Source organism: Synchiropus splendidus, chromosome 1 (assembly GCF_027744825.2).
Source record: "Synchiropus splendidus isolate RoL2022-P1 chromosome 1, RoL_Sspl_1.0, whole genome shotgun sequence".
In the NCBI taxonomy this organism is placed as follows: Eukaryota; Metazoa; Chordata; class Actinopteri; order Syngnathiformes; family Callionymidae; genus Synchiropus; species Synchiropus splendidus.
Window position 1 is genome coordinate 29,486,873 of NC_071334.1, and position 27,544 is coordinate 29,514,416.

Here is a 27,544-nt window from a genome sequence, read left to right on the forward strand (position 1 = left end):
GTTGCTGGTGGAACATTCCAGGCAAACAGATGATGAGACAGACCTGTTCGGGCGGCTGCATCTTGCAGACAGATTTGCTTTTCATAACTAAAAAAAATGTTTTGTCACCAATTCAGTAAAACCTTTTTTCCCTTTTCTTCATTCTGAAATGTCAAAAGAAAGTTTTATTATCTGGGCCTGTCGGTCTTGCAGCTGCTTCAGCCTCTTGCTGGATCCTGGCTGTCCTCATTGGCTGAATCACAGTTCGATTCCTACTGTTGAATGATAGATATTTCTATAGTTTCCTTTGCAAGTATAAGCTGTACAGTGTTTCATATATTGCCATCTGTGATTACATTTTTTGTTGTTTCCTCATAAAGAAATAAACGTGGGATGTGGGCGGGGACTGGGAAGCTTTACGACAGTTTGCTATTACACCGCCAAAAGCAAATATTTTTAGACGATGTACTGCCGCTTTCAGATGGACACCAAATAGTCAACTTCAACTCAAACAGTAACTAACTTTCACGTGTTATTGTATTTTTGAAGCATCAGCTGTAAAAGAAAAAGGAGGTGGGGAGTTGATCCTCCTCACGTGAATATGTTGCTGGAGAATGTTTAGAGTCACTTATTGTCTTGACATATGCCATGTTAGTTCCCTGAGACAGTCTGTACCATGCAGTTTTTTTTTTTTTTTTTTTTATGACAACAAAAAAGGAAGAGACAATGGTCAATGTCTGGCTGTCTCTGTGAGGCAATTCGCAATGTTGTGCAAACCACCAGCTGCACATGTGGCAGGTCGCACAGGTGCAGGATCTGGATGTGATGCCCGATGGTAACACGTGGTCTACATGCATGTGGCCAGGTAGCTGTGCTGCCCAACGATTTTTTTTTCTTTTTTTATTGTTCCCAGTCTGGAGTGGTCACGACATGGTCACGCTGCTTGTCCGGAAGACACTTGTGGTTGACCCTGCATTTACTCAAAATAATGGCACTTTGCTATGAAGAGAACAAAGACAACGCAAACCCCTCCAAGATGATTCAGTTTGACCATTAAAAGTGGATTGTAAATAATGATCTTGCAGGGCAAAACATGAATCGATAGGAGCACAATATATGTTGCATTTATGATGTGCTGTATATTATAGTCAGCTATAATATACATTACTTTATATAACTGTCCTTTTTATATGAAGTCAAGTGAATTGTTTGTTGAAAAACAGTTATGTACCTTAAGTTAAAATATAGGTTTTATATGATTCCACAGTAATAGAGTGTTCAGGGTAAGTTTTCCCTCATAAAAAGAAGTGACACATACATAAATGAAGCTTGAATTTAAATTCTGTTTCTGGCAGATATGTCACGTGTATTAAAACTCACCCAAATCCTCTAAAAACAATGCGATTTAAGATTACCATGGAGACCTTTTTCTGTGGCTCAGATTCAAAGCTTTTGACCTTTGACGCCTCCAATCAAAGATGAAAGCCATGAACTTCATGCAACAATTTTAAGATTATTGTTTTGCTGTGACAACAGTGGTACAAAATAAAAATAAGCCCATCAAACTTGTTTAAGCACGACTCTGAAAACTCAACAAATGTTAGCATTAGGCTTTATTTTTATGGTCATTTATTATTGTTTGTGGCAGAGGATTGGAGGAGTAATAATGAACATCTGTTTAGTCTCAAGTTATAATAATAAAGACTTGCAACACGCATGCCAGAATGTTGTTTCAGAGCTTTGAGTTTTGCTCATGGAGATCACATTTTAGTTTTACTACATTGCATGTAATTATGCGATGCGTATGATTACAAATGTTACGGCAAGGCAAGTTTAATGTAGCAGTGTGAGTGAAGTAGCCACACAAGTGGTGCAGCGCTTCACCAAGGGATGAGGTGAACTCGTTGCTCTGTGTGCGTGTGTGTGTGTGTGTGTATATATATATATATATATATATATATATATATATATATATATATATATATATATATATATATATCTCTACAGTGGTACCTCTGTTCTCGACCACAATCCGGTCCAGACGGCTGTTCGAGAAGCAATTTATTCAAAATCTGAATCGATTTTTTCCATGACAATGAATGGAAAAAGAAACAATGCGTTCCAAGCCTTAAAATAGTCTTTTGTAGGAGTGAATGTAGAGTGTCTGCTGCAGGTGCGCTGTTCCTCTATGTGTGTGGCCGCTGCATGTGGGAGGGGTTGCCGAGTGAGTGACGTCTCTCCAGAAGTGAAGAGGTGCCCGGTGCGTGTCCATATATATATATATATATATATATATATATATATATATATATATATATATATATATATATATATATATATATATATATATATATATACAACAAGAGGTGGAGGTCTGCAGCTTGATCGGTCCGGAGAGGTGAGGTGGTCCAACATGCAGTATCTGATGGATAAGCATGGTGTTTTAATAAGCTGTTTTTGGATTGCCTGTTATTTAGTTTGATGATGCGAATTAGCTCACTGGGAAAAGCATTTATTATTAAAGATTTCTGCTGGATGCAACCTGCAACTTTAAATTCTATGGCAAAATGCTCTGACCTCTATGCCACTGTACAACTACATCATAAATAGCTGCATAATTTTACTATAGACTCATGAAAGTTGATCATCCGATCACACAGTCAAATATGGGGGATATTAGGTCGAATTCAAATGAACCGACCCGATGGAAAAATACATTTTCTTGGAGGGGTTTTTCTCTTATACATACATCACAGACACTTTAATCCAATGATAATGGATATAGATTCACTACCACTTGGGCAGGCACCACTAATCCAGAGGAACTGCAAGACTTACCTCAAAGATCCATCGACAGGATTAAAAAAACAAAGAAATTAAATGATTCATTCAATGAGACGAAAAGTAGATTGTGTGGTTTAATGTTCAACCAGCTAACTGACCTTTTCATCGAGATGCTGTTTCGTACTGAAAACACAGTGCTTCAGCTGCTGTCATAACTACACAGAGCCTATGAGGAGTTCAAGAAAGCACAGTGATGTACTGAATTCACATGAACATATGTTATTTCTCACTCGCAATCTTGGCTTCTGGGTTAACTAATGGACAGCAGTTAAACTTTAACTCTAATTACTTCCTGTAGGGCTGTTGCATCCGCACCATGAGAAACAACAATGTGTGTGTGCCACGCAAGAGTGTCAGGAGAAGAAGCGCTGAACATAAAATCATTTACAGTTTTTAAGCTGGGGGCAATTAAAAAAGACACATGAATTGTTTGAACTTGCATCTGTCTCAAACTTTCCTGTGAAAATATGATGTTAGCATTCGGTCCAGAAATGGAATAAACTTAAACACTTAAATATATGCACTTATATGCACAATGTTTTACTTTCTTTGGTCCATGAGCTGCTCAACTGTTTATACTGGAATGGATGGAAATTTTAAAAGAAATTGAATATTTTTAAAGCAACAATAAATAAATAAATGATAGATAGACAAATACATTACATCACAATAGTTTTAAAACTCGACAAAATCTGAATTATCTTTTAACCTGACTTCTTATTTGATAACAAGTTAGTAAAACTTGTAATTGTTTTTATTTAATTCCCCCAAACTCAAATCTTTTGAGCACTGTATCTCTATGGACGACTGAACTGAAGGTTTAGTCGACAGAGAACAGTCCTCATCTTCAAAGCCAACTGAACCTGCGGTGGTTGCGTCACATGATTTAGCTCTGTGCTGCAACTTTGATGCCCGTCTGCAGAGATGCTCTGCTTGGACATGAATACATCAGCCATTAAGACGCAGCGTGCCAGACACTCAGCCACTCATCCCAGCATCAGTAACTCATTTGTGCATGATAAGTGACGGCTTGGTGACCTAGGTTTCGTAACAGAACTCCATGGGTCTGGCCGGGCAAATGAAGTCTCCTTGACTCATCTTAAGATGTTTCATTCGTAGAAATGTGTTCTTGTCACATGCATAATGAGGTTAAACTTTCCAAGAATATTGGTGAAGATCGTGGATTCCTCCGTCCAGCAGTGTAATTTTCCAGAAAGCATGTTAGGTGTAGATGAAATCTGGATTTTTTTTTTCTAAATCTGAATCCTATTTGTGCAGACTTCCTGGTAAAATACAGGTAAAAATAGAAGAGAGACAATATAACACAAATGCTAACCAAACTATTCATCGTCTGACTTCTATGTTACCAGACCAATCAGATCTCCTGCCTCTCAACACTGTTTTTTCCACCGGCATTTACCGCTAGATCATTAAGACCATCCTGCTGACTTGTTACAACACTGCTGCGTCGTCGTCTCTGCCTGCTGGCTCAACTTCAGCAGGCCTCCAGTCTGGCAGCCGCACAATTACAGCCCTTCATGTTCATGTGTTACATAACTGAAGTGTTCTAATTCAGTGTTCTAATTGAACCTCAATTTACGGACATCTTTTTTATTAGCTCGAGTTCATGAAATATTTTACAATGGTTATGACGCTTACAGTTACATCACCGTCAAGAGTATCAATGTTCTGGAAAGAAACATCTGATATGATGCTCAGCTGATCACATTTACTGCTGCAATGAGTGAAAGGTGGTGGGGACACCCTGGAAAGACAGCCAGCAAACAGTGTAGTCACTGGTTCATTTTCTATTTGGAATGTGGGAGGAAACCAGAGGCAGTGCTGCAGCCTCTATAGCATATTCTCTGATCGGCTCAAGCTGATGTAATATGCAGGGAAAATAAGTAAATATTTCTACGTTACGCTGACACTACAAAGAGTATCATGCAGGATATGTGACATCGGACCGTCACCAACAGGGAGTTGGTAGACCACAGAAACGTGGCAGACGCATGAGAACCGACAGACCGCTCTGTTTCAGCGCTAGCTATGTTCTCTTGAATCCAACTTTTTACATTATTCAAGCAACAACATCCAACAATAAACTCTTGAGTGAAAGTGGACTTGAATGTGAACTGTTCCCATGATGCTTTGCAGCTCAGTCAACCAAGGCAGTTTCTTGCTATAGGTGATCCAGGCGAATGCCTACGGTGAACTGAAATGACTGTTTTCATCTTTGTTTATTACACCAATTATATGCTAACAAATAAACGTATAAAAACAAAATGAGCTGTTGCTTGTGTTTTTTGGTTTTATTAGGTCATTGGACCACACAGTTAAGCAGTGACCAGGGAGGGAGACCACGTTGTTATCAGTGCTCTGTCACTGATCAGTAAGAGCTGCCGCTCACATGTATGACACTTAATGTCATTTAAGTCTTAACATGAATTTAATGAACTGAATGTTTCATTTACAGGGCCCTAATTAAGTGTGCTTCTAAAATAATTACTGAAAGATATATTTTGTGGAAATATTTTATTCAGCTTGTTGACTATTTTAGACTATTGTGGCAGTGGATACGTTGTAAATGTGAAAGTTCTGCACTTGGGTAAAACACTGATGGACAGGAGTCGGCTGTGGAGGTTGTCTACGCTCTGTTGCTGCTCCTCCCTGCTGCTACGCTCCGCGGCCGCAGCAGGGAGGAGCTTCTCAAAGCTGGAGCTCAGATCCTGCAGTCCTCAGTAATAACCACGAGACTGACATCATCCTTGACTTCTCAAGTAAAGCCAGGAGGCAGATGTTCAGAAGACAACACACTGGACTGTTACTCTATATCAGACCTGGGGAAAGTTTGGCCCAGGGGCCAAATGCGGTCCTTTGACTATATTTATGAGCCCCTCCTGGAGTCAGAGTAAAACTATAAAACTGACATTGTTGTTGTCTCTGACGTTTTAGTCTTGTGCATTGTTTTTTTGTGAATTATGATGCAACTGAAACATAACTTTCTTTAACTTTCTGATTATTTTTCTTGTCTTTTCCGTTGACTATTTTAGGAGTTTTTCTTCTCCCTTAAAATACATCAGAATTGAAAGTAGATTTTGAAATGTATGAGTCATTTCATGTGCCTTTTAATTTCATAGTCACATCAAGTGATGACACCAAGCTAAAGCGGCCCAGTTCATCAGTAAAACAGGGACTTTACGGGCAAACTGGCTTCACGTCACCAAGATCAAGCGTCACATCAGACCAATGAAATAACAAGCGCTTTATTTACAAGCTCAAATTCACATTTGAGCACTTTAATGTCAACAAATTGTATTTTTATCAGTCAGATGTGATGAGTTTGAATTGGCAGGAACTGTGTACACAGAGCCCAAGTGTGAGTGGTGACCAGCAGCAGAGAGACTCGGCAACGAGAATAAGGTTTAACAATTTACTCATTAATGCGGTCCACAAACACAGACAGAAGGGAAGAACTGAGGGCATCGCCAAACCGGGAGCAAAACCAAACAAACACAAAATAAAACACAACAGTCAGACACTCAATCGTGGTGAAGCAGAAAGCAACGTGGTGGTCAAAAACTCTGGGAAGTGAGAGGAGATAAGTGCAAACAAAAATAAGCTGGGGGAAACACTAAAACAGGAAGAACCAAGGCAGAGGGAACAGAGAGCGCGTGGCAGAACAGAACTGACACGGTTACATTTAACTATAAAAGCTCAAGGATCAGGAAGCGAACACAAAGAGAAAACGGACCGAGAATCATCAAGGAAGAGCCAGGTTACCTGCATGACAGCAATGCTGATCCAGCAGTTCCAGGTGTGTCAAGGTGCATCCACCCACAGCAGATCAAGCTCAGGTGGACATCAAGAGGAGGAAAAAAGGGAAATGTACTGACAAAATTAAAGGGGATCATGACCGGCATCATGCGTGTCAGCTCAGAAATGATGTCACGCACTGTCATGCATTTTCACCGTTGGTATCACTTACCTCTATACGACGTAGACTGCACCACTGCTTATTGAATAGTGAAAAATAAAGAACGGATTTGCATCGTGTTTATTCATGCAACTGTGACCATAGATCCTCCTGTTTTGAAAGATATGTGAAGAAAGAAAGAACAATTCAATTTTTTTATTAGTAAATAAATAGTAAAATCATTATTATTCATGAATATTATTATTCATATTATTATTAGAAATATAGTACATAAATATTATTCTTTAAAAAATGTGAAATTACAGGATCAAATATATCCAACTACTCATTTTCTTCAGTGCACATGGCAGTAGCTGTCAATGGTGTTAATGTAAATGCTCGTGATCAGCGCTGCAGCCTCAAAGAAAGATGATTTGATTCTATCTCATCTCAAATGAATTTCCTCCAGTTTCCTCCCACAATCCAAGAACGTACAGCAGTCGATTCATGACTCTCAGAGCGAGGGATCTGTGGAGTGGGTGTTAGCAGTTCCAGATCACTTCAGATGAGACGTTTGCCATGTGAACGCTTGTTGCTGGTGACGTGTGTGTTCACCTAAAGCAGCTGCACACAACTCAGTACGGGACGGATGTTTGTCAGTGTTTTATCTGAGATGCTGAAATAATCCCTAATTTCACATGAATGTACCCGAAGGAATATGGCTAACAGAGATCAAAGTGTGCTTGTTGTTGGCTGGCGGGAAACTAAATGAGACAATGACGCATATTGCACAGATGTTACAGAGGTCCTCCTCCTACACATGACACTAATCTGAAGCAGAGCGGACCAAGGAGATTTTCATTCTTCTTTTCTTTTAAAGATCACAAAAATTTGGGGAGTTTTGAGTGGTTCAAGTGAGGTTTAGAACGACACATTTTACTCTGTTTACTGTGTCATTTTGATATATTAAAAATATTTACAAAAAATAATTGAATTTTAGTGTAGACTTGACTGTCTTTTGGATGTGAAATGATTTTCCTCTCGAACTCTTCGTTGGTGTTTTATTTCCCTAAAATCATGTTCATTACCAAAATATGAAACATAATCTAAAAGTAAAAAGTCATTGAAGAAGGTTGGAGATGACACATCACCACAAAGATTCATTTAAAGGCATTTATTATTATATATTAAGATCTTTGTTTTGCTTCCTATGCAACAAAATCACATTCACTGTCGATATATTCACAGTAAAAAAAAATGTTGCGAGAGACCATTAGCAAAATATAGAAAATACAGTGTATTACAAGTTGTAAACAGTGTTTAGAGTTCTAGTCTCCCTTTGAGAATCTGTCAGAGTCAACACGGACAGATTTTTTTTTTTTTTACACCTCGAGAAAAGAAACCACACACACGCACACACTGTGGGCTCTGATGTACAGAACAAGCAACATTCAGAAATGTGTCGTGGGCAGTTTTCGCCAGCGGCCTGTCCAAGTCCCTGGATTGGCACAGGCTCCGGCGCCGTTGCATCAGGTCCAGCTCCAGGGCCCAGGACGCTCAGGTCAAGCTGAGAGAAGGTTTCTTCGTCAAAGCCTCCTTTTTCAACACCTTAACTTATGACGCATCTCTCTTTGTCCTTGCCTTGGCCGCCTCCGACCGCTTTCTCCTTGATGTACATGAGGTCGCTGTGGACGCTGGGTCTCCGGGCGCACGGCGTCACCATCCCATACGCCTCGCCGACCTCTTTCAGCTTCTTGTTCTTCAGCGACTTCCTGTGCAGCATGTCGCAGTACTGCACCGACACCTTCCTGTGCAGGTCGGGGCTCATTTCGTGAGGCAGCTTGGCCAGAGTGAACAAGGTCTGGAACATCTTATCCACGTTCTCGTTGCGCTTGGCGGAGATCTCGAAGTAGGCGCACTTCTCGTCGCCGCCCACGAGTTGCTCGATCTCCTCCGGTCGCACCTCGCGGTAGAACTCGCGGTCGCCCTTGTTGCCGCAGACGACCAGGGGGACATCGATGTTCTCCTTCATCTTGTTCTTCAGGCACAGTTTGGTCTCGTAGATCTGACGCTTGAGGCGCAGCACCTCCTGAAAGGAGTCCCTGTTGTCCAGGCTGAAGACCAGGATGAAGACATCACCTACACGACAGACGAAAAAAAATAAAGTGGAGGATTACAACACCGTTACTACCGAGGCTGACGCACGCGGCGATAGCGAAATCTCACCGGTTAGTATGGAAAGTCTCCTCATGGCGGGGAAAGGATGGTTCCCCGAAGTATCCAGAATGTCGAGCTGGTAAACGTCCCCCTTGATGCTGTACAGTTTCCGGTGAAAGTCCTCAATGGTCGGCGTGTACTGCTCTTCGAACCTGCCGTTCAGGAACCGGGACACGATGGCGGTTTTGCCCACTTTGGTGGAGCCCAGTATCACCATCCTGTAGCAGTTCTTCGCAGGGATGTCAAAGTCGCTCTCAGACGGAGACATCTTCTTAATCATGGTCCAAATGGTACCGGGAGGCAGGCTTTTTTTTTTCTTTGGGGCAGAGAGAAAGGACCACTCTCCAGTCTCAGTCGTGCGCTTCTGTCCAACTTCTCCGCTGCCGCGTATTTAAGAGCCGGCTGGAGCCCGCCTCCCGGACACGTCACCGCTCCATTGACTCCGCGAGTAAGCGGAGCGAGTCTGTCAATGTCCAGAGAACATTCGTGGAGGACATGGAGCAGGGAACATTTGCGCGCTCAATTCTTTATGTCAGCTCCCATGGATGCCATATATCGAGTGAAAACACAACGTTCATCTTATAAAACAGGACTTTAAATGACCAAACACATGGACAAAAACGGAACATTAGTGCTCTGATCAGTTTGATGCAGCTTTACTTTAATATGTTTAATATTTTCTTTCATCGTCATTATAAATAAAGATGAAAGCAAAATGAATTCTTTTGTGGCGTCTAAAATGTTCATTTAAATTTTGGTTTTCATCATCTTCATAGAGAGTGCGCTGGTTCTAAATTCATTTATTTTATCTTATTATTGTTTTTTTTTTTCCCACAGTCGGAAGTCCCAAAGTGGTGATTTCCGAGTTTACATGTCTGGAAAACGCAGCACAAGGAGACAGCAGACCCGCCAGAGTTCGTAACTGCAGAGTGTGTTGGGAAATATTTAACGTCTCTTCCGAAAACAACACGGGTTGACCTTCGACTCGCCCTGCGGATGTGGGGGTCAGGCACCCAAACAGTCACCCATTTGCTGATTTTGCATGTTAGGGCGGCACGCGTGTCTTTCAATAACACAAATCAGCTATAAGTAGGATGTTCTGATGCAGACGGGTTCATGGATCATGTATTGTTTTCATGCCCATCACGACCCTCATTCATGTGGTCCCGCAGCTGCAGTTCCCAAAGTGACCAGAGGGCGGCGGTGCAGGTGCCTTATAAACCACGAGTGGCGAGCGTCTCGCACATCAGAAGCGTCTGCTTGAGAGTGGATCATGGAGTCTAGTGAGAAGAGTAACAGTAACTCTGTGCTACCAGAGAAGTGCGACATGTGTGATGCAATATGGCCTATTATCACTGCTGATTTACGGTACATTGTACATCCTGGTACTGATCCTTATAGAGCCATATAGAGGCATAAAGTCACGCTTTCACCATTAATGTCAATTTAAAAAAAGAATAAACAGGATTAAATGTCTTACAGAGAGAGTTATTAAATATTAAATGCACTCTTTTATTTACTAGCAGACGTTTGGGGAGAAACAGATGAGGGATTTGTCATAAAGTTGGTGGTGGAGGTTGTTATCATTACTAGTGAGGTTGGTTCATTTGGGTTCACAAAGGTTCTAAAACACAGAATGTGATCAAATCACTGAAATAGTCGACTTCCCTATGTATGGTGACGAAATATGATGTCCATGTATATTCAACATCACTTGGATACCTGAGGAAGTGAAGGTTATAGGTTTGCCTTCGACTTTAGTCTATTACATTTATTACATTTTACACTGAGTTAATTTGAAATATAATAAATAATACAGATAATACAGATGCAATAATTGCAAGTAACAGCTGTGAAGCAATGGCAGATGTTCCCAACATCCACACTGAGTTGTATCTTTTCTCACTGTTTTTTTTCCACTGCTGGTTTCAAAATAGTAGCGCTACGTAAATGTGAAAGTGCTTGAGGCATTCGGACAAATCCAACTAAAATGATCTCAAGCTATGTCCTTGTACTGATCCTTGAAGAGCTTTCAAAAAATGTCAAATCCTGTTTTCATCACCGATGTACAATAAGACAAGAATAAATGGGAATTGAGATCTAAAAGAAGAAGGCACAACTTGATCTGTGGGAAAGGACAGGTTGCTGGGGACTGATGACATGGTTGAGGCGCTGTTGCGAGTCACTCTGCAAATCCACAAAGACAAGAACGTGGCAAACCACACGTGTCAGTGAATGCTATCAACATATCTGTGGTCACCTGAATAAAAGTCAATGTGATTCCAGTTCTACTTTGATTCTGGTTTGAGAGAATATTAGACTTGTGTTTTTGAGTGACGCCTCTGAAAAGCGTGTGCTTCTCGGCTGTTTGCTTTTCATTTTAATGCATCGGTAGCAGAAGCTTTTGTGTTTACATTAAGCTGTTGAATGTGCCAGCATTTTAAAATGCACTCACTCTGGGACCCCAAAAAGTATTGGAAACTAGTGGCTGAAAATGCCTGATTCGTGGGGACAGGACCTCAGTGTTATTGCAAGCTGGAATCAAAGCATTAGCAGCAACTCTGCTGAGACCCAGTCAGCGTGGCAGGGACTCACTTCCAGCCTTGTCCATCCACAGACTAGTGGCTGATACATTTTCCTTGGTCATGGAGGACTGATAAAGAACTGAGCCCAATGGCAAAGCTTTTTAACTATCAGGACTATGAATTATCAATTTAATATTTTATGACTTCAACTGCTCTCAATGACGCTATTCCTTTTTGCACAGTTGTCTGTTCTGTTACATAAACACTTGTCACCGAATAAACCCAGACGTACATGAGCAGTTCATTTGCTGCTCAGCTCCAGCCAGCAGTGAGTTTTCACTTGAGTCAGATTTGGCTCTGTCCTGTTTGGCCTGACACTTGACTGCTGCTTTCATAGGGAAATTCTCGCGTGGCTGTGTGTTTAGTCTGTGTATTCAGACAAGTCCTGAAGACATGGCGGCAAGTTAATAAAGGAATTCAGAAAACACCAACTATTTTGACCTCAGATCCCAAGCAAAAGCTTCCATCATTTAACATGGTGTGAACATTGCGTATCACATGGCGGAATGGATGTCTCTTTGCAGACAGTACCCACAGGAGCCCTGTCGACAGCGATGACTTTAGACTGTGGATAAACTCACTTCAGCTTCACCATGTTCGTACCCCTGAGTCAACATCATTTCAGCCTCGGCATCAGCAATTACACAAGAGTCTCATGTCGCCCTGGAGTTACCTGTGCAAGGACACACTCGCACTACAAGCAGTCTGCCTAACCACTGCATTGCTAACAAGAACTAGTATTTAAATCTGTGATTTCAGCAATAGGCGTGAATAAGATTTGTCTTTAAGACCATTCGAGACTTCCTGGAGTACGGAATGGGAAAGCACCAGTTTGGAGCCAGCAGTGGATGATGATGCACCAGCAGCCTACACATCACAACCTCCTCCTCACAGGATGCTTTTTTTTATGTCTGTCTCCGGCCAACTCTTTTAAGCCAACTCTTACGGAGGAGTCGTGAAAAGGCAGGCGTAGATCTGGTACTACCTTGACATGGGAAGGCTAAGATTGATGCTACTGAAAATAAAACGAATGGGCCATTTAAATGTTTAGCATCACAGTTATTTAAACTGCCAAACTAGAGTGGTTTCACTGCTTGCTTATCAACTGAAGTTTCAGGAAAAGAAACCTATTGACCTTCAATTTATAAATGAATAAACCTATCAATCTTACATATAAAACCGCTAATAATAACATCAACAATAATTACAAACAATAATTACGCTGCATGATTGATCTCAGTAAACTCCAAGATCCAAGGAATCTGAAACATGAACTGCTTCCGAATCATTAAGCAAGTGATGATGATTCATTTCATATCTCACAAGCATTTTAAATTTCCTGACCTTTCTTTCCTTCCTTATTCAAGCTAATGCATTCGACATTTACCTGCCTCGACTTGGCGATCTTCGGTGGGCGTCGGTGAGTCACATTTGGTCAGATACATGTCCGCAGAAGGAAGTGGTATCAAAGAAAATGGAACGCAAGACGAAAGCTACGCTGCACATTGTCAATCTGAGGTATAGTTGCAATAACCGCGCAACATTTCTTCTTTCACCAGAAAGAGAAAGTCGCGAGCTCAGACCACTCAAGTCTGCGGTCGTCAGTCTCAGCCAGAGGACATATCAACCAATCTTCTTGAGGAATCGCGCGCCATTATAGTAGAGTTCATTATTATTATTAAATAAAAATGTCTCTAAATAGGTACTGGGATGGAGCCTGCGAAATATACATACATATATAATAGATATATAATACAATTTTGTAAACCCACAAATGATCCATTCCTTAAAAGGTATTATGCGGGGTCAGTCTCACCCTAACAACAATGGAGTGCAATAGCAGGGCTCCATCAACTGTCTTTTTTTCAAGCACCAAGAACTGTGTATAATAAACAAATGAAAACACTGCAAAGGTCACACCTACATCCTGCCACTTTTCAGACCAACCCCATCAGCGTCTTCAACTCCCATATGGCTATGGGTTTGATAAAGTATTGTGTCATGATACACAATTGTCAAAGTTCTAATAACAATCATTTTCATGGTTAAAGCAAGAAGCAGATGACATTTTGCAAGTTAGATACATATTAGATACATTGATCCGCAGTCTACTAAGTGTAAGGATGGGTCTACTATGTATGAACTGAGAAGTATGTTTAAGCACATGCACAATATATAGTGCGTAGCTAGGCAGTGAGTATCATAATGTAGCCGTCCTGTAACCCCCAGGGATTCTTTACATATTTGTGAGATCAACATGTCTTCTCTATTGAGGTCTGTCATGGTGAGCTAAGCCAAAAGGCAAAGCTGTCAATATATCGACACTCCGACTCTGACAGACAGCGATGGAGTTAGGTGCTCAGAACACAACTCCCTCTCCTCCTTTAGAACACATCTAAGGTGAGGTGCTGCAGGCATGTCACAGGAAAATGGGACTTTAGATGGCTCTAGTCTACAAGATATGCTTGAGGAATTGCCAACCATTTCTCAAACCATTTATTCAATGGTTTGATCGGACACTGAGGGGTGAAAATGTCCCTTGATCGAGGGAAGAAAAGGAAAAGAAAAATCATCATTCATTATTAGTCTTCTTACGACACTGAAAACACTTAAGTCCTTTGAGCGGTGACTCATCCTTTTATTATATAAACAAAATGGCACAACAATGTACCACCAACTGTTTGTGTCTGCCATTGTGCAAGCAGCACAAGTCTTTATCGGATAATGCAGGAAAGCGATGGCGCAAAAATTATGTAATGAAGCAACGCTTGCACTATGGAACTAAATGAGGCAATTGGTTTTTTTTGTAGCTGCCAATGATGTTTTATATCACAAATATATTCATCTTAAAATAATAAATAATAATGAAGACCTTTGTTTTTCTTCAAATGTCCAGTCACACAAGAAAGACCACTCAGCCAGCATCATCTTTTTTAAATAAATATTTTATTGTGACAAAAAGAGGACCTAGTTATTCAGCAAGAAAAGAACAGTTTTCTTTAATGGCGACCATCTTTCTTGAACTCCAAACAACAGGTGCAGCTCATTCACAAAATAAGGTCCTTGGATGGAAAACCAACAGTGGAACAGTGAAGTATTGCTGAAAGTCAGTCTGGAAAACACGTCCATCCTAGCACCCGTGCTAATATGGCTACTGTCAGATAGAGTCTGTGAGGCAAGAAGTGGCAGGAAGAGGAAGCACTTATTCACGCTTGCGCTGGCGACTCCTTTCCCGGTATATGTGCTCGGTGAAAGGTCTGTGAATACAGTGGAACAAACAGATAATCAGACAATAAATCAGAGGCAGGAATGTCGTACCACTCGGTGCCAGGACTCGGGCTGTGTTCGGTGAAGCAGAAGGTTCCACCTGTGTGACCAGGGAAGGGCTGTGCTTCCTTATGAAGCTGCTTTCTGGTGACGCCGTAGAGATTCAAGGAGCAAACGCTCTCTAACACAAGCAGAGGTGCGCTCATGGTGACAACCATGGGAAGGGCATAGCTTGTGGGCAGGTGACTAGAATAATTTGAATGAAAACCCACACGCAACACCAACAACGTCCAGTCTAGTCTACATATTGGAAGTGCTCCAAGTTATATTGTGGTGGAGCATTTAAAGCACGACAGAGGATCATTGTATCATTAGAAAAATGTATTTATTGTGAGGATTGCTTTCATTTTGAGCAGTGATATATCGAGGAATAAGAGTCTTAGCATAGCTACCCATGTGACCACCGCGCCACAATCAAAGGCTACAGAAAGACTTCTCGTCTGATTCATTGCACGCAAAACCGAAGGACCACAGTGAACACAGGAGCTCCATTCACACTGCGGACTACGAAAGGGCTGAGAAGCTAAAATGGCAATGATTCGACTGGACTTGGAAGTGATTCACTGTGCGCACTGCTGGTCTTTGTTTTTTGTATTGCTAACAAACGTCTCACAATCTCCGCTAGTCATTGTATTGTGTTTATATACTAGATACTGTATATATAAGATTTGAAGACACTTATTACCACACGCCCAACATTTGTATCCACAAAATATAATGTTTGATGTGTTGTTTTCACCCTTACAGAATCGGTCCCACCACTCCCTGGTTTGACAAATACCATGTTGTGGTTGGTTATGTCCTGGTTCTTGTTTGATAGGATTGATTCTGATTCTTGAGAAGTATTCATCACTGGTAAATGAATAAAAGAGGCACATAATTGATGCTGGTTTTGGTCCAATATCAAAGGAAAACAATAAACTGGACATGTGCTGATGCGGTGTTTGGCGGACCAGGAAGTGGGACAGACATATACTTCGCGATCCAACGACAAACATCATCATTTTGTGGTTATAAATGTTCCGTGTGGTAGAAAGTCCTTCATTTCAAGTTTCTCTAGCTCATTGAAAGCTTTTCAAAAACCCAATCGAAGTAGCCTAATGTGACGTCATCATCTCGCAGCATGGAGAACTCATCCCAGCAGCAGACAGATATGGTATCAAAACAGAGTGAAGAGCCAACAGGTGATGTCTACCAACCAAATGAGCCCTGCAAAGGGAGTGGCTTGTCTGTGACACCTCCCATGTTAAAAATAAGGTATAGAATATTTGTACTCATAATTCTAAACAAACTCACACTGTAACAGATGCATTCAAGAATGATGTTTGTGTGAAAATAGTGAGAATAGCACTCTAGTGTGAATCTGGCAAAGCAAATGACCAATTCTAAAACAAGGTCAAAGCCGTTCTTGAAGGAGTGTGTTTCAGACGTAGTGATGGCAAAGAGATGACGGCAGACTTCGTACTTGCCATCACTAAAAAAAGCATGAGCTGATCAATGAATCTTGAATTAAAATTTTTTGGGCATGAAGCTCAGAGTCAGGGGAAAACAGGGATAAAAATAATATTTATAAAGAGTTGTGTTATTTAAGTGTAATGAGGGGGAATGGAACCCAGGTGAAAGCACAGTCATCTGGCAACTGATAAACATGGTGAATTAACAACACATTTTGTCACCACGGTCACATGAAAGCTGATGTGTAGTGAAGTGATTTCATTGTGCGTTGTGTTTGGCAAAGTCACGTTTTCTTTTTCGTGATAGTTCTTGATGGAGAAGCCGCAGCTGGAAGCCGCACAAGTGAAAAACAAATTCGTCTAAACCTTTTTTGATTGAAATAATAAACTTAATTGGTCTTAATTGCTGCATTTTTACAATAATATGTACAAGTGTGCAACACTTTGTTGATCTCTGGAGGTGCTGGATGAAACTCTTGAAGTGTCGACTGCACCAACAGCACCAAAATATCAAAGCTGCCAACATACAGAGAAAGCTCCAGCAAAAATGGAACGTAAAGTTAAAAATACATGAGAATCACACCTCACGTACGGTGTGACACGGAGTTGCAAAAGCCCAGCTTTCTTTCCCTTCACACCATCACAGCTTTTTTCAGACTCACAGAGGCTCATTAAAGTAGAGGCCGGCTCCATTCACATTCGCAGGGGTAACTCGCCACCCACATCACTTGCCAGCAACAGTGTGAGGCCAAATTTGGCACCTGCTATTATTTCAATTCACAAGCAAGGGGCAAAATAACATGACGGTGGACAATTGGCGCTGCTGCAGAATGGCCACAATAACACTCGCATCGAAGAGAAGTTCAGTTTCTCAAAGCTTTCTGGTCAAATGCGGTCAATGAACCCAGGCGGCGGCTCTGCAGCAGAGCTCATCAAAACTTGGAGGTAAGACTGCTTTCTTGTTGGAAATGTAGGTCAGGTAGCGAGTGTGTCCTTTAAATCCTGCCCATCACAACTTCTCTCCAAGTCCATCAGAAAAAAATGTCACCATTAGCTGCTGAAGTGGTAAGAAGATTCAAAAGAGACAGGTGAAGCGTGCTGAACGAGGACAGAAGACAGATTGAAGAGGGACCTTGAACACCATCACCCTTTTAGAAAAATGAAATAACTTTTGATACACAAAAAATATATCCTGAACAACCAACATAATGACAGAAATAAAAAGGATGATTAAAAAAACGTTAAATAGAAAGAAAAATCAGATTTGGAATAATGTACTGCAGCATAGCTATGGATGGTTAAGGGTGGCTGTGGCCACTCCTGGCAGTGGCAGTTCCAGACACGGGTGAACATGGCAAGCACCCGGATCAGCATGTTTTTGGAAGGCGGCATGAACTGCATTTTCCTTTTTTTATGTATCATATGAGCAGCTGTAAATTATAGTTCATATATTCTGTTTGTACCATTCTCTGTTTTTTTTTATGTTTTTTTGTTCGGTCATGTCTTTCATTTCATTTGTTTTATGTTTTAAAGTTCAGAGTAATGTTTTTGTTTTTGTTTAATTTTTTTGCTTACAGTGCTCCTGCGCCCCAGATGAAAAATTTCTGTCTCTGTCCCTGATAATGTGTAGTAAATTGGTATCAGTAGAAACATGGAATGAATACCATTTGAAACAAAACTCAAAAGCTTGTATATATACTTTTTCTAAAATTTTACTTCAATTTAAGAAGTTTATTTAAGAATTTAAGTGCAATTCTGTTGGCTGTGGTTTGCTGGGGCAGCAGATTAACGGTGGCGGACACTAACAGACTCAACAGACTCATCCTCAGAGCTGGTGATGTGGTGGGGATGGAATTGGACTACTTGGAGATGGTTATGGAGAGAAGGATGCTCCTGAAACTACGGAGCATCCTGGACAACATCACCCACCCCCTCCATCAGCTCCTGGTCCAGTACAAAAGTACATGGACCAATAGACTGAGAAAAACCCTTGAAGTCAAGATTGGACCATGAACTGGCAAGCATGAACAAAGTGAATGAATAAATGAGTGAATAAATCCTGTATAGAGATACGCCTATTCCATATTCAACAGTTTTCTGAGGGATTTGTGAAGATCAGGCGGCTGCGTGAGTCAAAAAACCAAAGGTTTGTTTTCCTGGACCGTGAGTTTAACCAAAGGAGGCACCCCAATTTTTATCAAAGTGTTTTGGTGACCTGCATGGGGTCACAGGAAATGACATGTTAGAAGGCAGAGACCTTCGAGACATGTCCGATGTACATGTAGCGGCTCGGAGCAAAGTCACCAGATTAACAGGTCTGTCAGCTGACACACTGACAAATGTAAACGTGGTTTCACTTGAAAATGCAGTAACACAATGTCCTCTGCTGATGTCCAAAGTCATGAGACATGACAGCAGGTTTATGTCCATCTGTGTCCCTCACGCGTGCATCTGTCAGAAGTGTGTCAGCGGACAGAAGTAGGTCAGTCAACACTCACATGCACTCACAAGAAGAAATGAATTGTGCTCTCACAAGAAGAAATGAATTGTGATTGAATAACTGCCCTTTTTCTGATCAGTTGAACTGCTGACAATTAAACTTGCTTTTTTCCAAAAGGCCAAAATAATTAAAAATGTTTTGACCTTGAAAAATCTACTGTTTTGCAATTCATTATTTGATTCCATACAATGAGAAAAAAAAAAATATATATATATATATATATATATATATTCTTGCATTTATTCCTGACATGGAAAGAAAATCAACATTCAATAAAACCAACTACAGTACTGACATGTAGAAGAGGGCAGATTAATTCTAGAAACATATGTTATCAGTCTTTTTTTCTGGACCAGTAACTAAAAGTAAACAAGCATAGACCGGTGACTGCATCTACGAAATTACTTAAGGATATAACATGGTTAAAAAGGACTTACCCTTCAAATTTGATGGCCAACTTGTAAACCACAGCTACGATAGCGGTCAGGATGAGACCGACAGGACTAGCGCCACTGAAAAAAGAAAAATCAAGATTAATATCAGATGGTTATGATTGTCACTCATATAATAAATGACATTTTTTAAAAGCAGAGTTCGACTGAACGGAATTCATGGACCATTAGGACATGGGTTTTGCAAGTTGTCACATTGATATAGAAAAGCGAAGTGGAAGTAAATCCAAGGACATATAAGATGAAAGTGATTCCGGTGTACTCTTTGAATGGGTATGACTGATATACCAACTAGTACATGAAAAACCACAGGCTTGCACAGGAAAAAAACAGCAGAATGACCTACATTCCCAAACAGACACCTGAACTGGCACAGTGACGCAGGCGAATTATGATCAGTAACCTGATCTCTTATAATGAAGTGTGCAGAAACATGAAAATAAGTAAATCGATTAATTAATAAAAACTCGAAGAAGGGATGCTCAAATTAGTCAAAGTTAAGAAAAAAAATACAATTACACGCTAGAAATCTATTGATGACATATCAGTTTGAATCACTGTCTTTTTCACAGCAGTGGATCATCAGTATATTCTCATTTCATAAGTCGTTTGAGCAATTTTCTGAACATAAAATCGGATTTGACCACTTGTAGGTCAAGCGTGTCACTTTGAATTGGACGAAATTAAATCAGTTAGCTGCTTCAGGTCACATGCTTGTATAACACAGCGTGTTTAACCTAGCTCATGAGCGCTGTTGAGTATACATTTAAAAAAATATGATATTCCAGAAACCACCAGCACTTCAGAGTAGAGCTGCAACCAACGGGTATTTTGATCCGACCAGCCTACAGCTATCTTCATGACTAGTCGGCAAATGTACAGAGGTACAGCTCATTTCACAGCGGTTCTGAGGAGGGTGAGACATATCTTGACACTGGGTTGCATCTGTGACAGTAATCCAGTGTCGACGCCCTCGTGGCTGAACAGCTCTGTTTAGTTACTGTAGCAGCTGCAGCCTCTCTGTTGAGAGAGTTCCTCAACTTGTCTGTGGCATACTCCAGCAGCCACTGTAACTTCAAAACACTATGGCAAACCCCGAACCTGCAACCAGGTGTACGGGCGGAGATTAGCTGGCGGACTTTGTTGAGAATGATAGATTCCTCATCTGGGCGTTGTTCATTTGCTGTATCACAGGAGTGTTGGAATCTGATTTAAATGTTCTTGCTTTTGTCGGAAACAAAATTGTGAATCTAACTTCAAGGTCTGATGTGCGTGAGACGCCAATGCATTAAGCTGTTGGTGAACAAACCGCAGGCATCTGCTCATTTACAATGTTTTTCAAGTTCATCTGTCAAGCTAGCACATGGCTGTCAACATGCTGTTGCTGGTGTCGGTGCAAAAATTATACACTGTGAATTTTGTGCCTCCATATGGCCATTTATTGTGAGTCAGCTTACAGACAGCAGGCAGACGGTGCTGAGGCTCCGCAGCACTGAGCAGAAGGACAAATCTTCATTGACTAATTTTGTTTTTCATAGAAATTAATGTTGAGGAAGAAAAAATGTTTGTACAGTTTCATAAGGAGAATGGTGTATCTTATGACATCCCAAAGAAAAGTGAAGTGACTCTTAATTGTTGGTGTGGCTGTAATGGTTGTCAATGTCTTAAGAAAATCGCCCGCACAACAGCCAGCTCTTGCTGGGAGTATTTCCCTGCTCATTTTGTTTTGCGACTGTTTCACTGGTTAAAGATTTTTAGCATAGTTACAGCCTTATCAAACTTGTCAAACCTTCAAATGATCTGATCATTCTGTTTTGGATTGTAACTCATACAATCACCTTTTGGTGTATGGAATTCAAGACACATTCGGTCAAACAGCAGCTATGTACGTTCACAAAAGTAACTTTGCACATCACTGATCGTGGCCATTAGTTTGAAGATGATTCGCTCAATGGCATTGCATAAAAAAAAGAAAAAAAAGAAAAAGAAAATGAAATTTTTTTTTTAACACAGATCCATTATAAACCACCCTGAACAAGACTGATATTCTTTATACCTTCATATTTACTGAACAGTTAAAACTTGAGTCATATCATCTCAAGAAGGAATATGGATTTAAACTGATGACCATTCCATCTGATGAAAGACAGAATACCTCTCGAACAATGCACAAATATCCAGGTTGAAAAGATCATAAATCCTCCACAAAGTGAGTTCTGTTGAAGTGTAACGCTAGATAACTATAAAAATATAAAAGTATAAAAATTCAGAGCAGCATTGTGCAGAGCAGGAGCCAGAAACAGGTCATTGTGACGTCACAGGAGGTAGATCCTGTCTGCACACCATTAGAATGCAAGTAAATATTAGCTTCAGCTTCAGTATCTGAAGAGAAATGCTGAACCACTGCATGTGCTAATGAGCAACTGCGCCTGCTCTTCTAACCAATAGATGAAAAATGACATGTACATTTGGGTGCAGCATTGTCCTTGTCCATGGTAACCCTGGCCATCCGTTCGTGACCTTCAGACACTCACAATAATCAGAGTTGTGGCTTCCACAACAATGATGCTCAAAAAAAAAACTTGTTGTTTACATGAAACTGCTGTTCTTGCTTAAAAACCATTGACAAATGCCTCATCATTTGCTGATATTGCGGCAGCTTCCACTGTGTCGATTCAGAGGAAGAGAAGTGGTTTGGCAAAAAAGAAGCTACTTTCTTACAGACACCGCCAGCAGACATAGAGTAAGTAACATCCTCCAGGAAATCTCAAGACAACACTACAACGCTTCTGCCTCAGGTTTAGGCCTTGTTACACGGTGAAGGAATGAACCAAATCATCCACCGTTGTTGGACCACCCAAAACTGTCAACTTTTGTAAACATGGTCCAGGGAGGCGCCATGTAAACACAAGACGTATGTTTGCTGCAAATGGAAAGAAAATGGAGGAAGATTTAAAAGCAAAGACAAGCAAGGAAAGCTCCATTAGTTGCTCAGGTGGAGGAGTCATTGACAATGCTGCGCTAAAATCTTAAGAAAGAACAAAAAAAGACACCTAGGTGCAGTTAGTTATTAATGGACTGACTTCTTAAGCGATCAAGTGAAGTGTGACTTCATATATTAAACATTTTAAATAACTAGGAGGTTCATGGATTCATGGAGAGCACTCTTCTCTCTATCTCAACACAATTTCATGAAATGTTTTTCCACCAGTTCCCCGATGAGTGCAGCAAGAGCCACAAATTCCCTAGGTATATTCCAAAATACAGTTAATATTCTTTCTTCGAAACTCCTTAAATGTTGTTTCATTCCACTGAATGAAAATACACCTGCACGTCTCAGTAAGAGATACTTGATGCTTCCTCATGATAATCCTTATTGGAATGATGGACAAATATAATTGTGTCACAGGCTCTCACTGCTGTCTTACCCTAATGCAATCTATTTCATGAAACACTGTGGCCTCAATGCAAAACTAAAGAGAAGGCATGTCCACAATATGGCCCCAGAAGTGAATCGATTTTGTTTTGGATACAAGGAGCCCATTTTCTGTGAAGCCAGGTACATAAATTGGGATTATTATTTGCTTTTTTGGGGGGGATAAACAGTAAGGTGCAGAACAGTGTGTGGTCATGTGGGGTTGGAACTGTGTCTATTCTGCCTTTTATTTCACAGCATGATGCTTTCTTTCACCATTGTTCGGGGTTCATTTCCTTTTTGTGCAATTATTTAAATAAGATTAAGGATTGTTTGTTATTTCAGTGCCAATGTTTGTCCAGTACAATTTAAGCCATTTCAAACAACTCCCTTGATGTTTTAACAAGCAGAGAATAATATTAGTTTGCACTTAAATTGAGTCTTTATTGGAGATGTGCAACTAACTAATAAAAGGATGTAAAACGTCAAAATAATGACACAAACGCTCATTTTCAAAGGAAAAAGGGGTCGATTGTGTCGACTTATAAATCTATAGATCTGATATTTGCTCCTCCACTCCTGTAATTTGATTTACTATGTGACTAATATGAAATTGTTTGAAAGTTTTGCTTTTTGTATCACCATTTTAACTGATGGCATGCGTGTCCATAGATAAGTACATTAAAAAATGAATAAATAAATACAAACTTGACAGACTTGTCAAAAGGAAACTGATGTTTCTTGAAAAAGTAGTGAAAAAGTGGGCCAGGAGTTGTTGAGTTCCTTCTGTTCATGATGCTCCAGTGATGCATTTATCATTTCCATAGCAACCAGCCACTTAACACATTTTTTACATCAAACCCGCTTGAGAACTAATTCGCATTCAGAATGAAACTTATTTCCAAAAGCAGCCTATTGTTTGAGGTGTGTTAGATTTTCATGTTTAAAATGAGGCAGATCAGAAATCATTTTATCGTGATTTACTGTTCATACAAGCACATGCCAAAGCAGGTTGGATGTCGCACACAGACTCACATGAATGCCAGACCCAGGTAGTTCGCAGTGCTGCCCCAGTACATCGGGTTCTCCATGACGTTGAAAGGAAAGCTTGTCACCTTCTTCTCCATCAAGATACCAAAATAGTCACCTGGGAAATCATATAGCAGTCAGTTTGTGTATAGTAAAAATGCCCTTTGCATCTGCTATTTCTTTTTCAAGTGCAGGTCTACAGAGGAGAGTGTCTGGACAGTTAAAAGCAATTATTGGGATGTGGACCAGCAACCTCATATGCAGCGGCTTTATTCTATGTGGCGCTCCACGCGGCATTTCCAATATGTTCGTCAAATTTATCACATCTGTAACTAGTGTCTAGCAACACACATTTCACTGCAGTGCATTTTTTTCCTTCTCGAGCACCTGCCACCCAACAACTTCCTCTTAAGTGAGAGTGAGCCACCGCTGTCAGTTTTTTGTGGAATTTTGTGCCGTGCAACCAATTCCCACACAAGGAAACTTGATCTGGAAAAGGAATTTCAAAGCTTTATAATTTTAGCTGCAACTGAACCACAGAGAGCAAGACTGTAGTGTGGCATTGGACACGCTATTGCGCTATATAAACAAACACGCTCCAGTTTGTGGGGCGAACTCTACTTGATGCAGTTTTGATTTGAGTTTTGTTTTTGTTTGTGCTCTGCAAAACATTACGCTGTAACAAAATCACGCCCACATGACAAACAGACAAGTGAACAAAGTTTGTATTCATTGAACACTCAGAAAATGGCATTATTTAATCGGAAATCAACAGATATCAGTGCCACTTTAAATAGTGACATCTCATTTCAGCTCTTCTCTGTGGTTATCTTTAAAATGCACCTCTTCCAGCACCGACTAACAACATGTTTGATCATTGTTTTAGGAGACTGTTTTGTAAGGCGAGTGGTTCAACAGAAGTTCATGAAACACTGAACTGGAGCACTGACCACACGCACTTACAAAGTCTGACCTAGTGCTTCCATGAACACAATGCTGTCATCATCTATTGCACACACACATTCGCTCTAAAGCTGACCTGTGGAATAACACATCTAATCTTGCTGGCCTTGTTCCCCTGTCAAAAGAAAGCTGTTAATCCCAAAGTTATGTAACAGTTAATGTGAATATAGTGTCATTTGAACACAACAGGTTGAGTGGTGCAAAATTGTATAAATAAATGCATCGAAGGAAATAACCAAGAGCAATCAGGATTCAGTACAATACATTGTCCTCATTTTTTTTTTACATTCACCTCTGGACAGAGTCAGATTTAAATGGCAAACAGCCATAGATTTTTTTTCCGTTGTACCTCCTGCGTCACTGCAGATAGTGGTTATGAAAATGAGCAACCTGGATTTGACACAGGAGGAGTGAATGCACTGTGGTCTCCAGGGACTCAGAGTGGTGGATTTGTGATCAATGGGTCGTGATCAGAGTTTTGTTCCAGGGGCAGCTGGTCACTGTTTTTGCATCCTTTGAGTAATGTGGAGATGGGTTTTTGTTTCGGCTCCATCACTCTGAATCACCGTGTCACCGTGACCTAAGGTGCCACAACACCCACGTGGAGGTTTTTCATCTTGTGTTTGCCCATCGTACACAGTCATGGACCGAATATTTCCCAGCGACCTACAAATGAAACTTACTTGGAAAAAAAAAAACTTATTGATCAAACAAAGTTTATGCACAGGAAGGGTTGAAAGAAGGAGGATCGGGGAAAGGTGAGGGTCATGGCATTTCATAGACAAAACTGTTATTAGAAAATTGTTATCAAGACCTGAGAGTATAAAGTTGCCATCAAGTCTCCATCAAGTATTCAGGTAGGAGAAATTGTATAGGTCACTGTATATAGACTTATGATCAAGGTTTGTGTTTCTCTGTGTTGTAGTGTTGCCTGTAGCCTAGTGCTCCAGGCAGGGCGTCCCATGACAAAGTGACCTTGGGTGAGAGGGCAGACGTCATTAAAGGGTGAGTCAGAATTCAGAATATGATACTGCATCAGCTCAGGTGTACAAGGTCTGTCGGTGCTGTGCGACAGTTGGCAAAAAAGGGGGACAGAACAAAAGAGAGGGAAGATACAGACAAGCAGAACAGTAGATTGTGAGTGTAGGAACATTGAAATGAAAGGGCAGGGAGTTAGCTGATATGATGATGAGAAGAAAGGCAGGTGAATTATGTGTGCAGGAAACCAAGCAGAAAGGAAGTTAGGATGGATTCAAGCTCTTTTACCATGGCGTGGACAGGAAGAGAAATGAGGTGGACAAAATTCTAAAGGAGGTTTATGTTGACAATGTTGCGGAAGTGAAAAAATCGGATGGGATTATGAGTTTGAAGCTTGATTCATGCAGTCAGTGCTTATGTGTTGGGCAGGGATGGACACATGGGGACAGTTGACAGGTGATGCCAAGGCAGTGTTGTAGCCTGGGCCAGTGAGATTTGTGTTACCACATGTACTTGCATGTCTAACGTGCATTCAGCGGCTGCACTGGTTCTCCATGTCTTCCCAAGATAACAAGTGATGAATGGTTTTATGTTTAAATTCATTTAGAGACACTGCTGAGAAATAACTTCTTCTCACTTCTGTCGCTGACATGAGCAGAGCGGAAGAGAGCGCCCTGAGGAGAAATTGATGAAAACATTGGATCTAACTGTATATTGTGTTCCAGCAGACTCACAATAACATGAAAGAGCAAAATCTCATGTCGATCACAAACTTGAGAACTCACAGAAACATTGTGTATCTCCTCCAGCACGTGGTTGTGAAGCACGAGCTCGTGAAACAAATCCCCATTCAGAGTCTCAGTATCTACAGGTGTCTTTATGGAGAGTTTCATGTACTAAAAATATGAATGACAGATTCTCTTCTCCGAGCTTTGTTCAGGCTCTCTTTTTGTGAGCTGCAGCATCTATGCACAGTGACACATTCATAAATCCATCAATCTCTCTTAAGACATTTTTTTTTTTATCTGACACATATTCAATATGGATCCACATTCTCCAGAATAGTGGCAGGAAATGTTTTTGCTGGATCCAAGAAGGAGTTTTCACTGTAGTAAAAAAAAATAATAATAATAATAAAAAGTATACCCCTTGATTTTTGACCCCATGGCAAAGGCCACTGGGGAGATGAACATACGGCAATCTAGGTCAAACCTATTACAGTGGGCAGTGGTCAGCAATCAGGACTTGCTGCAGTCATCCTACTGATTGTATGATGGTCTATGTTCACTTTTTGCTGGTGGTGTATAGATCCCAGACAGAACTTGACCTAGTTGAGTGCAGCAGCTCTGGGTTGGTGCTATGTGCAAGTCTGACCAGATTGTGTGTCAGAGTAAAGTGGAATATTTTGGATAAGGGCTGTCCAGAGAGAGAGGAAAGATGCCTCAGGTCAAATAACACTTTACGCAACAATATTTTTATTTTTCTTGGAATTAAAGTCTGTTTGCTGCCAAGAACACTTATGAAACAGTACTTAAACTGTTGTTAATTATGACGTTGTATATTACAATGAAATGGTGACCAGTCTTCTTAATCTCTGCTTTTGAAATGATAGTACCAGATGAAGTTCTCCATCTGCGCTTCCTGGATTTACTTGGTGGCGGAGCAAGGACACTTTGACCATGACATGCAGAACCTCATTAGTTTTGAGTTTAAGAAGTCCTTCCTTCTGCAAAATCAAATTCTGAAGTATGAGAGAGAAACAAATCCACCCGTGGGTCAACTGAACGGCAGTATTTTGCAGACTTCTGTTTTTGACCAAAAATGTCTGATTTTGCAGCAGATTTTTTTGTAATTGTGGAGAAAGTTGCGATCATTTTCGGCTTTG

The 27,544-nt window shown here is 40.7% G+C and overlaps 2 protein-coding genes across 3 annotated transcripts in view; both read right to left on the minus strand.

The window, feature by feature from the left end:
• Positions 1 to 7,915: 7,915 nt before the first annotated feature.
• rasd1 (RAS, dexamethasone-induced 1) lies at positions 7,916 to 9,522 on the minus strand. 2 transcript variants are annotated; one of them, XM_053845662.1, is made up of 2 exons: positions 8,966 to 9,522; positions 7,916 to 8,878 (listed from the first exon to the last, which is right to left on the minus strand). In XM_053845662.1, the coding sequence occupies exons 1-2, from the start codon at positions 9,234 to 9,236 to the stop codon at positions 8,349 to 8,351; spliced, it is 801 nt and encodes a 266-aa protein (XP_053701637.1). In that variant the 5' UTR covers positions 9,237 to 9,522; the 3' UTR covers positions 7,916 to 8,348. The 2 variants fall into 2 exon arrangements, with proteins under 2 accessions (XP_053701637.1, XP_053701645.1); XM_053845670.1 differs by having other exon boundaries at positions 8,465 to 8,804.
• A 4,989-nt stretch (positions 9,523 to 14,511) lies between these two features.
• pemt (phosphatidylethanolamine N-methyltransferase) overlaps positions 14,512 to 27,544 on the minus strand; it is a 32,814-nt gene continuing 19,781 nt past the window's right edge. The window contains exons 5-7 of the mRNA XM_053853115.1: positions 23,725 to 23,836; positions 19,260 to 19,334; positions 14,512 to 14,798 (exon numbers count right to left, since the gene is read on the minus strand). Of these exons, the coding sequence (XP_053709090.1) occupies positions 14,744 to 14,798; positions 19,260 to 19,334; positions 23,725 to 23,836 (242 nt within the window). The 3' untranslated portion in view covers positions 14,512 to 14,743. The remainder of the gene's footprint in view (positions 14,799 to 19,259; positions 19,335 to 23,724; positions 23,837 to 27,544) is intronic.

What these genes read in the sequence shown, in the direction of transcription:
- rasd1 (XM_053845662.1), bottom strand. Translation starts at nt 9,236, where the DNA reads ATGATTAAGAAGATGTCTCCGTCTGAGAGCGACTTTGACATCCCTGCG. An exon ending in GAGACTTTCCATACTAACCG is followed by an intron (nt 8,879 to 8,965) that starts GTGAGATTTCGC and finishes TCTGTCGTGTAG; the next exon opens with GTGATGTCTTCATCCTGGTC.